Source organism: Catharus ustulatus, chromosome 16 (assembly GCF_009819885.2).
Source record: "Catharus ustulatus isolate bCatUst1 chromosome 16, bCatUst1.pri.v2, whole genome shotgun sequence".
Taxonomy (NCBI): Eukaryota; Metazoa; Chordata; class Aves; order Passeriformes; family Turdidae; genus Catharus; species Catharus ustulatus.
Genome location: NC_046236.1, coordinates 11,048,290 through 11,063,636, shown reverse-complemented (window position 1 = coordinate 11,063,636; position 15,347 = coordinate 11,048,290). Strand labels below are relative to the sequence as shown.

Here is a 15,347-nt window from a genome sequence, read left to right as displayed (position 1 = left end):
AGTCTTAATGGAAAGCTAAACAGAGACTTTCAAACCAAACCCCTCCCTGCTCCCAGCCCTGGCCCGTGGTAAGTTCATGATGATGTGTGGCATGCTGGCTATTGCATGAAGCATTCAGCAAATGCCTCTTCTGGAAAAGCCACAGAGCAAATGAAAACCTGGCCTAACCTGGGCTTAGGTAAAACTCTGATCCTGTAGCGTTTGCACTGTCAGGCTTGAACACAGCACAGATGTGGAGGGTTCAGGTACTCTGTGAGCTGGGTTCGCTCTGAGGGTGTTAGAAGCCAGTGGTCCAGGTAAGTGCCAGTGACTCAGAGGATGAAGAAGGTGAGGGTCTGGATGCAGCAGCTGTGAGAAGGATTATGCCTTTGGTTAGGATGGGAATGAATTTCAAGAGTTTATGAGTTTCAAGACATTATCATTATGTGTATAAAAGCAGCAAACCCAGCACGATGTGTGACACTGGGTTGAGTCAGCACGGAACAGTCCAGCATCAGTGTGAAACAGCCAGAAATAAACCTGGATACAGTCACCTGTCTGGCAGCAAAAATGCAGGAGTCATTTAGGAAAAGGTATTCCAGGCAAAGGGAGCATTGTAAATGTACCAGCCCATAACTATGCCTGTATTTAAGGAGCTATTTTCTCCCACAAAGTGTTCTCAGGAACCTGCTCACATCCTCATGTTTGCAGGATCAAGATGGTGGTTTGGTTTTGAAAGTTTTCCAGGAGCTACTGGAAACCTCCTCCTGCAGATGCTTGTGCACACCCTGAATCTCATGGGCAGCAGAATGGCATGAGCTGAGCTTGAGGAGGGCTCTGCTTTGTTGGAGGAAGCAGAGTTGGATGATTTAGATGGGGACTCGCTTTGCAAAACCAAAATTGTTTTTATAAGCAGATATGTGTGAACCACAAACAGGACACAACAGCATCATCAGTGACCCATACGTGACAAGAAGGTTTCAGCAGGGGTTAAGGGGGCACAGCTCTGAGCCCTTCCTTGGCCAAAAGCTTCCCACATCCTGCCCTGAGTGACACTTAAGCCTTTGCCTGGCAAAACAAAGAATCTTGCCCCAAAGATGGCATGAGATCAGGGATGACACAGGGGTGTTTTCCCCCCCAGTACTCCCTTGACACCATGGAGGTGTGGAAAACGTGGGAAGATGCTTGGAGGACAGTCCTGCTAAGACACAGACATGGAAGCTGCTGGTGATGTGCAAGGACAGCAGTGAGGGAGGAGTGCTTTGGAGTGCACGGGGCTACTAGTGAAACCTTCACAAGCACCCCCAAAAGGCGCTGATTTAGAGGGGCATCCCAAACGGTGCTGCTCATGAACCTGCCAAGGTGCTTGAGTGGCAACACCCTGGCCAGTGACAGCAGGGACTGCTGCCAGCCGCCACCTCCCACAGGCTCTCAGCTCCCACCGGCGACAGCATCCTCGCGGGCAGGACTTACACCCGCAAACACCGGGGGACACCCGGCGGGCTGGGATGCCCTGAAGGTCGGGGACCACCCCGGCGGAGAGAGCTGCCGCTGGAGGTCGCGGGCGAGCGGCGCGGGGAGCGGCAGCGCCCGCTGCGAGCGGAACCGGCGGCACCGGGCGGCTCCGGCAGCGGCGGGGGAGCGGCGCCCCGGGCAGGGCAGGGCAGGCAGGGCAGGGCACGGCAGGCAGGGCAGGCAGGGCAGCACCGCAGCACCGCCCCGGCGCGGCGCGTCCCGGCGGCCGGAGCGCGCTGAGCGTGGCGGGGCGAGCGGGGCCGAATGGAGCCGCCCGGGCGCCGCCCGCCTCGCCAGCGCCCCCCGCCCGCGCCATGAGGCTGCCGTAGCGCCTGGACCGAGCGCAGCCCCGCCGAGCCGCCCCCATGGCGAAGGAGAGGAGCAGGAAGGCGCTGGTGGAGCTGCTCCAGCGGCCGGGGAACGCGGCGTGCGCCGACTGCGCCGCCCCGGGTAAGGGCAGGGGAGGCGGGGGGCGCGGGCGGCGGCTGCACCTGCACCTGTCCGCAGCGCACGGCACGGCACGGCACGGCACGGCACGGCACGGCATGGCATGGCACGGCATGGCATGGCACGGCATGGCACGGCAAGGCATGGCATGGCACGGCACAGCAGCGACGGGGCGCGGGGCTCTGCGCTCTCCGGGAGCGGCGGGGGTTGCGCCCCGCCGAGGGTGTGCCCGGACCCCCTCCCCACCGCGGGGGGATGCAGCGGGGATGCTCCGGGGCTGGTGGAAGGATGCGCTGCGCTGCCGCGGTCCCCGCGGACCAGCCCCGGCCGAGGTTTCCCCAGTTTCCCCCGGCCCGGCTCGGCCCGGCTCGGCTCCTCGGTGAGCGCTGATGTCATCCCGGCGGGTCCCCGCGGGCTGCAGCGCAGCCGGGGCCGGGAGCCGGGCGGTGCGGGCTCTGCCGGGCGGTGCGGGCTCTGCCGGGGTGTCCTGGGCTGCGGGGGCCGCGTGTCCTCCGTGTCCCCTCGGCTGCTCCTGCCCTGTCACTGAGCAAACACATGGGGACAACCGGAGGCAGCGCTGCGGACATCCTGCCCAACAACCTTTGCCCAGCTGCCATCCATGGGTGCCTGAGCTGCGCAGGGAGCGGGGCTGGAATGTCTGTAGACGCCTTCGTGTGCGGAAGGGAGAAAATCTGGGCTGGGAATGTCTTTTTCGCATTTTGGATGGTGAATTTTTGGGGTCGGGCCGTGATGCCGTTGCTGAGCAGAGTCTACATGGGGTGGTGGGATCTGTCTTTGAGAACAATCTTAGAAAAATTGCAGCGCAAGTAACTTTCCTATTTTTAAAAAGAAACAAAAAATATCACCATACAGAAAAACCTCAATTTGTGTTCGCTTGGGCAGGATGGCTCTGAGGAGGTATAGAAAGGATGTCCTTCTCAGCCTCTGTCATTCTATAGGTTAAAGAAAAACCCAACACTTCAGCAGAGCCCTATTTTCCCAGCTATTGATTTGTTTAGGATGTCAAGATCTATTGGATACCGCCATCCAGCTCGTACCATTCCCAGTGGTTTTATATCCCTAATCTGCATCCCAGGACACTGCAGTTCACTTTCAGATGCGTTGTGTCCTCCGGTACCCAGCTGGAAAGGACAAAGAACTTTGGGCACAGCGTGAACGGCTTTGCAGCGCCGCGCTGCTCTGCCTGCTCCCACCCATCTGCTGCCGGCTGCTGCTGTCTGACTGCTCCAGCCCACCTCAGAGGTGTCTTGCTGAGCACAGCTTGGGCTCCCCGAGTAGGTGTCTGCCTAAATTGTTCCTTCCTGGAGAAAACTTTACAAACCTGGGCCATTCAGACCAGCAGGGTGATTCTCCCTCACCCTATGGGTACAGAACATAAAGCCCCCAGGCAAAATGGGAAGTTTCTCAGCATCACTAGGGTGGAGATGGAGCTGTAGGTCGATAAAATAGCTGATATCAGGATAAGAAGGTTGTTGTTAAAAGCACCAAAAGGGCCTGTAAAACAATAAAACCATACTTTGGTTGCGGTGACATTTGCATATGGAGATGTCTTAGTGAATCTGAAAGTCAGAGGAGAAGAATTTGGGCCAGTGTCTTTTGTAAGTCAGGATGTGCTATATTAATATCATTCAGCCTCTTCTGAACTCTCATGGCATTACTTCCTTAGGACCACCTCCCTGTTCATCAACCCAATTTCTTTAGTGACTAGTTTGTTTCAGTTTCTTTGGCAAATGAGAGCTATTCATGGTGCTGTAATGTGCTCGTCTGCCTACGAGTGACAATAAACTTGAGATGCCCTGGGCTACTGAAGATAATAACTTGTGTCTGTAGGTAGTATAGAAAATGTTCAGCCTGAATTCAGTTATTCATCCTGGGCAGGTGTGGCAGGCCAGCTCTTTCTGGGGATGAGGTAATGCAGGAGAGGCAGGATAAGAATCCAGAGAGCCTCCAGAAAGGAGTGCAAGAATGTTCTTTGCTGAGAAGTGGGATCCACAGAAGGATCAAGGTGACAGCTGGAACCAGGTGGGCAGCTGACACTGGAAAAGCATCAAAGCAGAGAAAATGAAGGGAGGAGGAAAGAGGAGGGAGGGTGGGGAATGAACAGAAGACGAGGGAAGCAGGGCAGACTTGTGCTTTCCCACATGTGAGTATCACCACAGGGCTGGGCTGGTATGGCTGGGGAGAAGACAAAGATCAGGATTTGTTGTTGCTGTTTCTCAGGTGGGTGCCTTTCCCTGAAATACCCTGTTAGTACAGGATCCATGATAAGAGGTAGCCATTTAGCTCAGGGATGCTCATAACAAAGAATAGGACGGGTTGGAAATAGTAACAGAAGCAAAGTCTCTGTTAGTCACTTTAATTTGTGTGTTTGGAAGCCAGCTGGGTTTTCTTTTTCTTTTGGAAATATTTATTGAGAAATCAGCCAGTCAGTTAAAGTTTGTTTTTTTTCCTTCCCTGCTGTCAGAAAGGGTTATTTTCTTTTGTTGCTGCTTTGGCATTTGGGAGAGGCTCAGTAGCCAGAGCCCTGAAGCCACAGCTTGTCCCAGGTATTCTGTGTGCTGTCACAAACCCCTGGTGCAATGGAGCTCTCAGCTTGGCTTCGACAGACCTGGGGCATCAGGGGAGATTTTTCCTCCTGGGATGGGTAAATAACTTCATCCCCTGCAGGATAACCCCATCTCCTTGGGGAGATCTGGGCACAACCTGCTGCTTGCCTGGAGCTGGGCCTGAATTTGTCACTTAATGACTGAGGATGGTGGAAGTGGCCAAGCCCTGTTCAAGATGAGTTTCCCTGGTCTGTGCACGGATTTGGACATCTCAGGTGGAGAGAACAATCTTACAGGGGCCCTGGCCATGGCAGCTGGGAATGCAGAAAGGATGCTAAAGTAGAAAGTGAAAATCAGAGTGTGAAATGACTGAGAGGTTACATTTTTCACTTGCAGGTTTGTTTTATTTTTTTTAGGTTTCTAGTTAGGTTTTTATTAATTGCATTTTTGTAAAACCTTAAATTGCAAAGAAAGGTTTTGAATAAAAGATATTTAAGTTGCAAAAAATGTCATTGATTTGTAATGCATAACGAGACTGCCTTAGTTACATCTTTGGGGCTGAATTCTTGGGCAGGAGCCACAATAAAGTTATTAGATGGGGCTTTGGGTCCTCTGTCATTGCACACTCCTGTGTCCTGGTTGTTGTGTTTTTTGTGGGTTTAAATCTGTGTTTTCTCAGTGAAGACAGCATGGTAAATGCAGTCTAAAGCACAAACTGAGCAATGTTACTGAATTGCTGGTGTGTAATGGCTCTCTGTGCATTCGATTAATCTTTTTTTCTTCAAGACTAATGTGGCAGTTCAGCCCTTTTTTTTTCTAAATGATTCTTTGTCTCAGGCAATCTTGCCTGGCATCATAAGACGGATGGTTATCTCAGGGCATAACAAGACCTTGAGTATTTCTCTCTTTATTTTTCTATGACTTAGGCTCGTGTTTCCATGGAGTGAGAATTATTTTACATTGTAGGAGGACAGAGAGGCTCTGAAGACAGAAATGGAAATCCCATCAAAGCAATCCTGCAGTTTAAACCCTCCAGCAGCAGTTTACATGGCTTGTTATCATTTTATCTTTCTTATTTGGGATGGATTATTGGGACATGGATCCTGGCTAACACTGGCCACGGTGCCTGAGGCCCAGAGGGGGTGAAGGGTGGAGGAAGAGCAGAAGGCTTGTGCTGGAGGGGAGTCTGGAATTGGAGCAGATCTGGTCTAACAGCACATCTGAAAGCCTGAGGGGGGCTGAGGTGGTTGTAAACACCTTTTCCTTCTCAATTCTACTGCAGGTGAAGCTTTTCCATTCCCTGGATGTCACCACATGAGGGTGGTGCTTAGAGGGAAACACCCGGGGATTGCTTGATTTGCCCAGCATTAAGATCAATCATTAACTGATTTGATCTCAACCTCTCCTCCCTCCCTCCAGCTGCTGGTCCCAAAATCCCAGCTCAGAAAGGTGAGGATCCTTGGGCCCTGCCAGGTGCTGCCATCTGCAGCACTCTGCCCATCCCCTCGGGGATGAGGGGGCTCACAGCTCTTCCCTCTCTTGCCCCCACTGCCTCCCACTGCAAAGCTGTTCCAGAGCTCTGCTGCTCTAATGGTGTGAAACAGGATTTTCATCCTCCAGCTCCAAGTGCAAACATGTTCCTGCACCTCCATTGTCCTCACACTGAAATACTGAGTTTTTTCCTATTTTTTTGTGTCCCTAGGAACTGGTCAGCCCTTCTGCCTGGCTGTAAGCAGAGGGGTAAGAAGGAAAAAAAAATTAAATCCCACCTCAGTTGTGTTTAGGTCAATGCCAGTTTCTGCAGGAAAAAGGGCTTTTTGAAACAAAGGGGATTTAATGTGATGGTGGTTTTTGTCCAGTCCTGCAGCACAGTCGTGGGCTGCTGGGACCTGCCAGCTGCATTAAAAGACCTTGGCAAGTTTAGTGCCTTCACTGAAAAATTTTCCTACTTAGAGAGGAGTGTTGGTAGGAGGTGGTTTGACTTCAGTGTTAACTCTTTTATTGTTATTTTTCAACATGCATGACCAGGGACTGTTTTTTAGCCTCCAAATCCTTCCCCAGAGCAAACAGCTCCAGAACTCTGGTGCTGAACACGAGGTTCTCTGTCTTGGGCACGGAAAATTCAGCAGCAAGCAGGAAAGGCTTTGTGCTTGTGTGGATCACACTAAAATCCCTGTGGTTCTACCCTGTATCAGTGAGTCACATTTCTTGTGCGGTGTAAAGAAGGTTTTGCCTGCCTGGAGAGCAGCTCAGACAGGAGAGGGTTCAGGAAAATCCTTTGAATCTGCATCCCAAGCAAAGAGCAGCTCCCACCCAGCAGGTGTGGCAGGGATGCAGCAGCAGGGCAGCTCCCTAAGGGTCAGGCCATCATTTGTGTGCTGAAGAAGGTGTCGAGGATGTCTTGCTGTGCATTGGCCTCTGATGTTTGCCTTGGATATCGATATTGTGCTATAAGCAGTGATAAATGTAATTTAAGGCAAAAGGTGGAGCAGGCACATCCAAATTTTGGGACTCTTGAGTTCCTGCTCTTGTCTAGTTTGAGCCTGTTGCTGCTCTGCTTCATGGGATTTTACTTGAATTGATGGCACCTGGGGATTTTCAAACTTGAACTCCATTTTTATATTCTGGATACAGCAAATACTGATTATTCATTTAAAAAAATCCATTATTATCCAGCTTCCAATCTCTTTGGTTTCTGTAAGATGTCCTGTGTCTTATGTCTTGTATGTTCCATAATATTTTCGGTGTCTAGCCTTAATTTTATTTTTATTTTTCCCTAAGTTCAGGAATGCTGGGTTCAAGCTGCATTCATGGTTCACTGTGCTGGGTTTTCCTGAGGCTTGTGGTGGTAAAAAGGGCTGGGTGGAAAAGTTAATTTCTGAATTTAGTTATGTTGCCCAAGGGTTTTAGTTTTGTTTTGGGTGTTTCTCTAATCTCTGGCTATGCCTTTGCTTTCAGATGAATGAGATAGGAAAACACACCAGCCCAGTGCCCTTCTCCTGAGTTTAGTTTAGCTTTCTTTGTTTCTTTAATTTTTAAGATGAAGCTGACTCATGTCTATTTTGCAAGGCATTATAATCTGTTTATTGTTTACCAGGAATCTCTGCCACACTGGGCATGGAAGCCTTTTAGAGCTGGAATTGGTCATTCAGGTTAAGAGTCTTTCTGCACTTACAACATTTGGTTTAATGTTCCCGTTGTTCCTCATTCATTTTTATTCCTTTTGGCTTGAAATAATGGAATAAAGTAATTTGTGTGGAACTTAGGCATGCTGGAGAGTTTTTGTTAGGCTTCACTGCCGTTTGCTCAAAATTCTGGAGGCTTAGGAAAAAAGGAATCTTTTTTGAGCAATGCCCCAAAAGCCCAGATTATGACATATTGCCATTTCAATGCACTTCTTTGGCACATGCCCAGACAGAATAATAAAATTACTGAGCTCTCAGTAGTGTCCAGCATGGAGAAGTGTCCCAGCTGTTGAAGTGTCCAGCAGCAAGGACTTCACCCATCCATGGAGACCTCAACCTCCCAGCCATGTACCCTGGGGGCCATTGGCTCACTAAACCAATGGTGCTGCCCCAAGATTCACTGTTGTGTGTGAAGACACTTATGAAAATTTATTTCTGTGTTTGATAAGATGTTGTGTCGTCTTTGGTGCAGTCTCATGAAGGGTTGGAGTCTTTGATAAACTGAGGCTGGGGATCACTGGTGTGTCCCTGAGCTGAGAATTTGTGTGGGGGGCAGAGAGAGGGACCATGATGTGTTTGGGGGGCAACACAGCCCCAAACCCCTTAAAAGGCTTTGGAGAAGCATTTCTGGGTGCTGCCCTGGCTGGCAATGCCTGGCTCTGTCACAGCCCCTGCAGTGTGGGTGTGGTGGGCTCCTGGCTGGGTTTCTTTGAAAATGGTGTCACGAGTGCAGGGAGTGGGAGAGAAGGGGAAGCAGCGTTGGCAGAGCCCTCCAGGAGCTGGATTGGGGAATTCTCCACCCCCTGCTTCCTGTGCTCGGGCAGAGCTGTGACACGGGGAGGTCACAGGGCAGCACATGCCTCTGTAATCCTATGGTTTGTTCAGATGATGCTGAGAAATTCCTTCTGGCTTTCTGCTAAAGCCTGGGAAAGGTTTGCCTTGCTTGCTGTTAGATGTCCTCAGCCAGGAGAGCAAGAGCCATGGGAAATCTCAAATGATGGTAACAGTGACATTTCAGAGAGACTTGCCCTGGCAGATCAGTTTGTTCTGGGGCTTTTCACTCCCCAGGAATTTTTTGGATGGGGCTAAGTCAGTACCTGAGGCCTTTGAACTCTCCTCCTGCTTGGTGTTTCCTTTGGGACTAAACCCAGTTGCCAAATGTGGGTGGGTTTGGGCTGTGACAGGAGAGCAACACACAACCAGCTGAGCATCCACACTTCTTCCACCCACCCTTGCCATGAAAGACATATTTCTAAAACCAGAAGAGCAGCAAGGAGGAAGTGCTGTTAATCCTGGCAGAGATGGGATGGCTGGGGTCAGGTCTGCTGGGGCAGGTGAGATGTGCATCTCTGTCTTGGTGCTCCTTGACATGGGCTCTGTGGGACACTGCTGGTGTTGGATGGACACAGGTTTGGGTCTAGGCAGGAGGGGAAATGCTGAAGGGAGGGTGACCAGGAGGAGATAGCTACTGGCTGTGGTTTATTGAACAAGCTGAGAACTTCCCTGCCTAGGCTGGGTCACCAGTGACCCTGTTGTCACCGCTCCTCTGAAGGACTGTCACCTCCTGGCAGCCACACGTGGGTGGCCCTGTGATATAGGGGTGTGATATAGGGGTGTGTGTGTTTACCCTGTGATACAATCCAGCTTTTGTTTTCTCAATTAGACAAGGCTTGGCAATGTGTGGGGCAGGGGGAAATGTGTTTAAGAGCCTGGTCTGGAGAAGATCCTGTTGGTGTGAGGAGAATTCTTTAAAGCCCAGGTGTGACTGAAGCCTGTTGCTGTTTGCCCATGCCAAGAAGAGACAGTTTGGATTTGAGCTGCCTTGGTGGTCACTGGAGCTGGAATCTCCTCCAGGATCTTCTTGCAGGATGTTCCTCCACCAGGATGTGTGGAAGGAATGAAGGAATCCACCTGCATGCCTGAGATAAATCTGGTAACATTAAAGAGGAATTGGGACTGCCAATAAAACATGTTTTACTGGCCAGTGGGTACTTTGAAACCTGTTTCCCTGGGTTGGGCAGTGCTTTGATCAGTTCTTATTACCCTGGGAAGGATTGAAGCTCAGCTTTCCTGGAGTGGCTGTGCTGAGCCCAGGGACCCAACTCCAAACTTTGCTGCCACAGCTTCCTCAGCACTGCCACAGCTCTGTCCCCTGACCCTCTCACATCCCATGTGTCTGATCCTCTGCATCGAGGTCAGTGATGGCTGTTTGAACACAGCACCCTGGTGCCTTCACCTTGGCTAACTTGAACCCTTTGGGACCCTTCAGCAGTGCTGAACCTGAGGATGTTTTTGTGGCAGGAAGTTTGGATGGCCCCAGACTTTTATTACAAACTTGTTTGGATATGAGAGAGGACAACATGATGAGTTAGAGCACACAAAGTGCCTGAGCACTCTTGATTCTCGGTGCCACCCTGCAGCCCAATAACTGGATTTGAGGTTGGAGTGAGTGAGGTGCACGATGTGGGATGGGGTGAAGCTGAGTCAGTGCTTGTGGAAGGAACAGGGTGGGCAGCAGCAGACCCTTGGATCAACCTGGCTGGTTTTATACTGGCCAGGCTTCAGCTGTAGTCACTGGGGTCTCAGATGAGGATAGGAGACCACGTGAAACAGAAAAAACCCACCTCTGTGTCTGGTGGCTGATGGGGCTTGTGTCAGCTTGGGAATTTGCTCCTCTCTCCTATGGGGCACTCAGCTGTGTCTGATGAGAATCCTCATTCAGTGCTGGGGTTTACATCTGAGCAGAGCCACCTCTGGAGAACTGAACTGGTTCCTGGGGTGTGCTGGGGAGGCTGGTGACAGCCCTTGGTCACCCCTCAGGAGCTGAGCTGCCCCATGCCAGTCATACCCCCTGCACTGACACAGCCAGAGCATTAAATATGGATGAGCAGGAGAAAGCACATTCCCCTGCCTTTTATAAATAATTGCTGTGCTGTGGGGAGCGGGGCTTCAGTGTAATTACAGTGGGGGAATAAACAGATGAGGAGGGAAGAGCTACCCTTGCCCCTCGACAGCCTGATGCCATGGGCTGGCTGAGGGGCTCCCAGCCCTGGGGTTTGGGGAGGTTTGGGGAGGTTTGGGGAGGATGGAGGATTTGGTGTCTGGCTGGGGGACCTGCAGTGAAGCTCTTTCTGCTGGGGCACAGCTGGGTCTGCAGCGCTGACATTTGCCTTGGAGTTCAAACAAAGATCCCAGTATTGGCTTTATTGGCAGTGCCAGGGACACTGCTGGATGTGTCTGCTCCTGGCCCCTGCCCTCCTCCAGTCCCTCTGCCTCCCTGCTTCGGGCAGTGCCTCTTCCCAGGGAGGAATCTGGAGGCAAGGGACTCTGTTTACAGTGCTTTGTGTGAGATGTCAGCCTGGGGCTGTAAACAGTGCGTGGTTTTGCTCAGAGAAAGTACAGAGCTACACTGGCAGCATTTTTCCATGGGAAATGGAAAGGGCTGGAAACCTCCTGGCATGGAGGGCTGGGCTGCTGGGAGCTGCAGCTGTGGGAGGAAAGTCTCTATGTGGAGCACATGTAACAAATAACTAAAAGGGAGCAGCACAGTGGCTTCCCTGAGCTGATGTAATTTCTGTTCCATGCTGTGTTTGGGTGGAATTTCCTCATGATAGATGGATATTCCCCTCTTCTCTTCATGAGAGCATGGAGTGAGTTACAGAGCTCTTGGGCTCATGCAGTTGTCTGTATATTGGGGATTGCAGATCTGTTAATTGTTAGTTTATTTTGTATTCTCATCAATAGAAACATTTATTTTCCTTGTATCTGACGCCTTTAGAATCACACACACCAGACCTGGTGACTCCTGCCCTGTCTCTACCTCCTGCTGCCCTGAACCCAAAAGATCAATCAGGTGCAATTCCCTCTTTCCTTTTTGCTTCCAGACCCGGACTGGGCATCCCACAGCCTCGGGATCTTCATCTGCTTGAACTGTTCAGGCATCCACCGCAACATCCCGCAGGTGAGCAAGGTGAAGTCGGTGCGCCTGGACGACTGGGACGATGCCCAGGTGGAGGTAGGTGCACTTGGGGCTGGGAGCCAGGGCTGGGCTCTTCCCCTCCCTAAAGATGCCACAATAAGTGGGATTCCAGAAAACATGTCTAGGTGATGAATGTGGGGCTGAGGGCAGTGGTGCTGATTGAAACAGAACACCCATCTCGTGGAGAATTTGTGGGGGTTTCTCCCACCCCTATAAAAGTGAGATAGCATGTAAAATGACTAATTTTTAATGAATTTTCTTCTCTTGTTTCTTACAATATCTCTAGTCTAGACTAGACCTCTGGTCTAGTCCATGTACCCTCGGGTCTACCACCCCTACCCAGCTCAGCTATTTCAACTTTGTTCCTCTTAAATTCACAGCTTGAAAACCAAACCCTCACAATAGAATTTCTCTCTGTTTATGCCCCACACCTGCCCAGGTTTGTGTGGTGCTGCTAAAGGCACTCAGGAAACCTTTCTGCTTTGACTGCTGGTGTCTTCAAAGGCATGAAGAACCCCACCAGTCATTGATTTCTGTCTTCTATGTGTAGAGTTGAGGTTTTTCTGAAAGCTGCAACTCATGGAGGAGTGTGTTTTATGAGAATGAGGTTTAGTGTTGCATGGGTATTTTCTTCCCTGATATTTTGGAGGGAACAGATTGAATATGTAAATGTGAGAAATTCAAAACCAGGACAGTAATAAAAAAGAAGCTTAGCTGCTTGTTACGTTTGTATGCTTGGCATTTGACACAAAACAAAATGTATTTAGCATGGCTGCCTGGAAAAGAATGGGGGTTTTACACTCATAAAGTGAATTTCAATAAATAAAATATATGAATAAGGAAATAAGTAGTTTTCTTTGCTGAGTTCTCAACTGGCCATTTGTGTATCAGACAAGGAGGGCTGTCAGGGGAGATAGAAACATTATATATTTATTTATTGGAAAGGAGGCTGTCAAGGCAGATAGAACTTTTATATTTTTGTTTGTTTGTTTATGCATCACTTCAAACTCCTTCCTGAGGTAGCTGCAATGACTTTGCAGAAACAAAATCATTCTTTTGGCAGAAGTGATGTGGTCTGAAGCACAGGATGTGTTGTCAGAGGCTGTCACCCTGCTGGAGCTGTGACACATGGACACTAAAAGCCAGTGTGAGGTTTTGCCCTCTGGTTACCTAATCCCCATGTTGGATTCCATCTGATTCCCATGCCTGGGAGGGGGAAATGCCACAATGCTGCCTCCTGCTCCTGCAGGTGGGACTGGGACATGTCCTCAGCATCATTTTAAACTGTAGGATCCCTAGGAATAATAACCAATATTTATTTCTGAGCCCTGGTTTGCAGTTTTTACAGCGACCCTTCTGTGCACACTCCTGGGCAAACCTCTCAGCAAGAGGACAGGTCCCCCCATCCCAATAATTTTATTGCTCTGTAGAAGAGAATAAAGGAAAATACTATCAACTTTTTAAAAATTACTTGTTTTTTTCTCTTTTTGCAGTTTATGGCCTCGAATGGAAACAATGTAGCAAAAGCAAAATATGAATCTAAAATGCCACCATTTTATTATAAACCAACGTATCTTGACTGCCAGTAAGTAAATACCTCTTCTGGTAAACAGCATTTATTTGTGCAGCTGCAGCCTCTGTAATACTTTAGTTTTAGCATAATACTTTTTTTTTTTTAGGCACAATGGAGGTTTCATTTATAAAAGGTTCTGAAAATGTTTTTCCTTCTGCACACATATGGTAGAGTTTGTGCTACGCGTGGGATCGTATTTAATAAGTACAGTTGAGATGAGGCAGGGGAGTCAATAGTTTGTCTGTTCCCCAGACTCTTCCAAGTTTCTAAAGCTACAAGAAGGCCAATTTCTAGCCATTGATTTCCTCTGTCTTTTCAAATCCCCCTTTTGCATCAAAGCAGAACTTGCTAATCTGCTGTGTGAGATGCTGGGTTATTTGTAATGCAAAAATACTGGTGGTTATTTTCTTTTTTGGTTTTTTTTTTATTTACATAGATGACAAATAATCTCATCCATGAAGGCAGCTAAAAGTGCCCCTGTGCAGTGTGGAATAAACCTCCCCAGTAAGCTGGGGTGGACTTTGTGGAGCAAGAAGCTGAGCAGCCAGAACATGCTGTACCATCTACACTGCAAGGGGGCAAACTGAATTTGGCTTTTAGGGCCCAGTCCTGCTGTGTACCAAGGTGGTTTTTTATTTTTGGGTGAGTGGAGCTGCCTGGCCTGACAAGAAAAGAGCATTCATTTCTGCAATGTTCTGAGCTCCAGAATCCCAGCAGTTTGGCTGTGCCATTTTAAGATTTGTATGCTCTTGTCGTGTTGGGTTGGAGAAGCAAGATAGGCAGGAGAAACACAATTCTAGGGGATTTTGATTTTGTTTACTCCTAAGTCTCAGTTAAGCTCAGTGAGATGCTGCCTGTCTCATACTCAGGTTCTTTCCCACCCCCTGTCCCTGCCTGGGGGATGCAGAGCTCATGCTGGAGGAGCTGGCAGGGAGCAGGGCAGGTCCCTCCAGCCTGGTCCTGAGATCTGGGTGCCAATCACACTCTGAGAGACAGCAGGAGCTGCTCCTGCTCTCAGGCAGCTTGGACACCACAGGAATTTCCATTCCTGCTGCTGTGGGGCTGGCAGGAGTGTCTGTGGCTGGATCTGTGCTGGGCAGGTGCTGTGGCTTTGCTGCTGTGCTGTTCCCCTCCCTGCATCGCTCTGGGGAGCTCTGCCAGGCTCTGGCTCAGCTCCAGGCACAGCCCTGCCAGGGCTCTCTGAGCTCCCAGGGACCCTGCTGGGGCAGCCACTCCATGCACAGCTCTGTCAGAGGTGTCTGAGCTCCCAGGGACCCTGCTGGGGCACCCACTCCATGCACAGCCCTGCCAGGGCTCTCTGAGCTCCCAGGACCCTGCTGGGGCAGCCACTCCATGCACAGCCCTGCCAGGGCTCTCTGAGCTCCCAGGACCCTGCTGGGGCAGCCACTCCAGGCACAGCCCTGCCAGGGCTGTTGGGGTGACACTGTGCTGGGCTGGGAACCTGTGAGGAACTGGAGCAGGTGATTGAAAGGATTTTTTGTTGTTGTTTCTCTTTGGTTGTTTTCTGATTCATTGGGAGGGTGAGGCAAGGCCAGTCTTCCTGGGAGCAGCTGGAAGACGAATTTGATCCTGTTCTGGTCCCAGCTCATGCCCATTCTGCACTGGGACAATTAGCAGCCTGCATGGCCTGATTTCTGTGCTCAGCCTGGGGCTCTGCTCCTGCAGGGGCTCTCTGGACCAGCCCTGCTGGGTCCCTGCCATAACAGCAGGATGCCATGGGATGGATGTGACCTCTCCCAGGAGCAGACAATCTCCTGACACTGCTGCAGGATCAGCAGCTGTGGGCACATTACACCCTGGGAGTGTCTCAAGGATGCTGTGCCAGGTTGTATTTTCCTTTCTCTAGTTCAGGGCTCTCTGTGCCTCTCAACAGATGCATGCTAAACAAGTGCAGGGGAGTGCTGCTTTTACAGAATGTATATTTAGCTTTTCCCCGCCTCGCTGCAGTCCAGTCACTGCAATAGCATGAGCTGTTCCCAGCTCCCAGGCTGGAAGCATTGCCATGGGTGACTCTCCATCCAGCACTGGCAGTGATTCCAACCACGTTCTGCAGCATCAAGAGCTCTTGGTGCTTCTAATTC

General features: G+C 50.3%; 1 protein-coding gene across 1 annotated transcript in view; it reads left to right on the top strand.

Annotated features, from left to right (window-relative positions):
- The first annotated feature begins 1,802 nt into the window (after nt 1–1,802).
- ADAP1 (ArfGAP with dual PH domains 1) overlaps nt 1,803–15,347 on the top strand; it is a 48,973-nt gene continuing 35,428 nt past the window's right edge. The window contains exons 1-3 of the mRNA XM_033073929.2: nt 1,803–1,944; nt 11,578–11,708; nt 13,166–13,257. Of these exons, the coding sequence (XP_032929820.1) occupies nt 1,860–1,944; nt 11,578–11,708; nt 13,166–13,257 (308 nt within the window). The 5' untranslated portion in view covers nt 1,803–1,859. The remainder of the gene's footprint in view (nt 1,945–11,577; nt 11,709–13,165; nt 13,258–15,347) is intronic.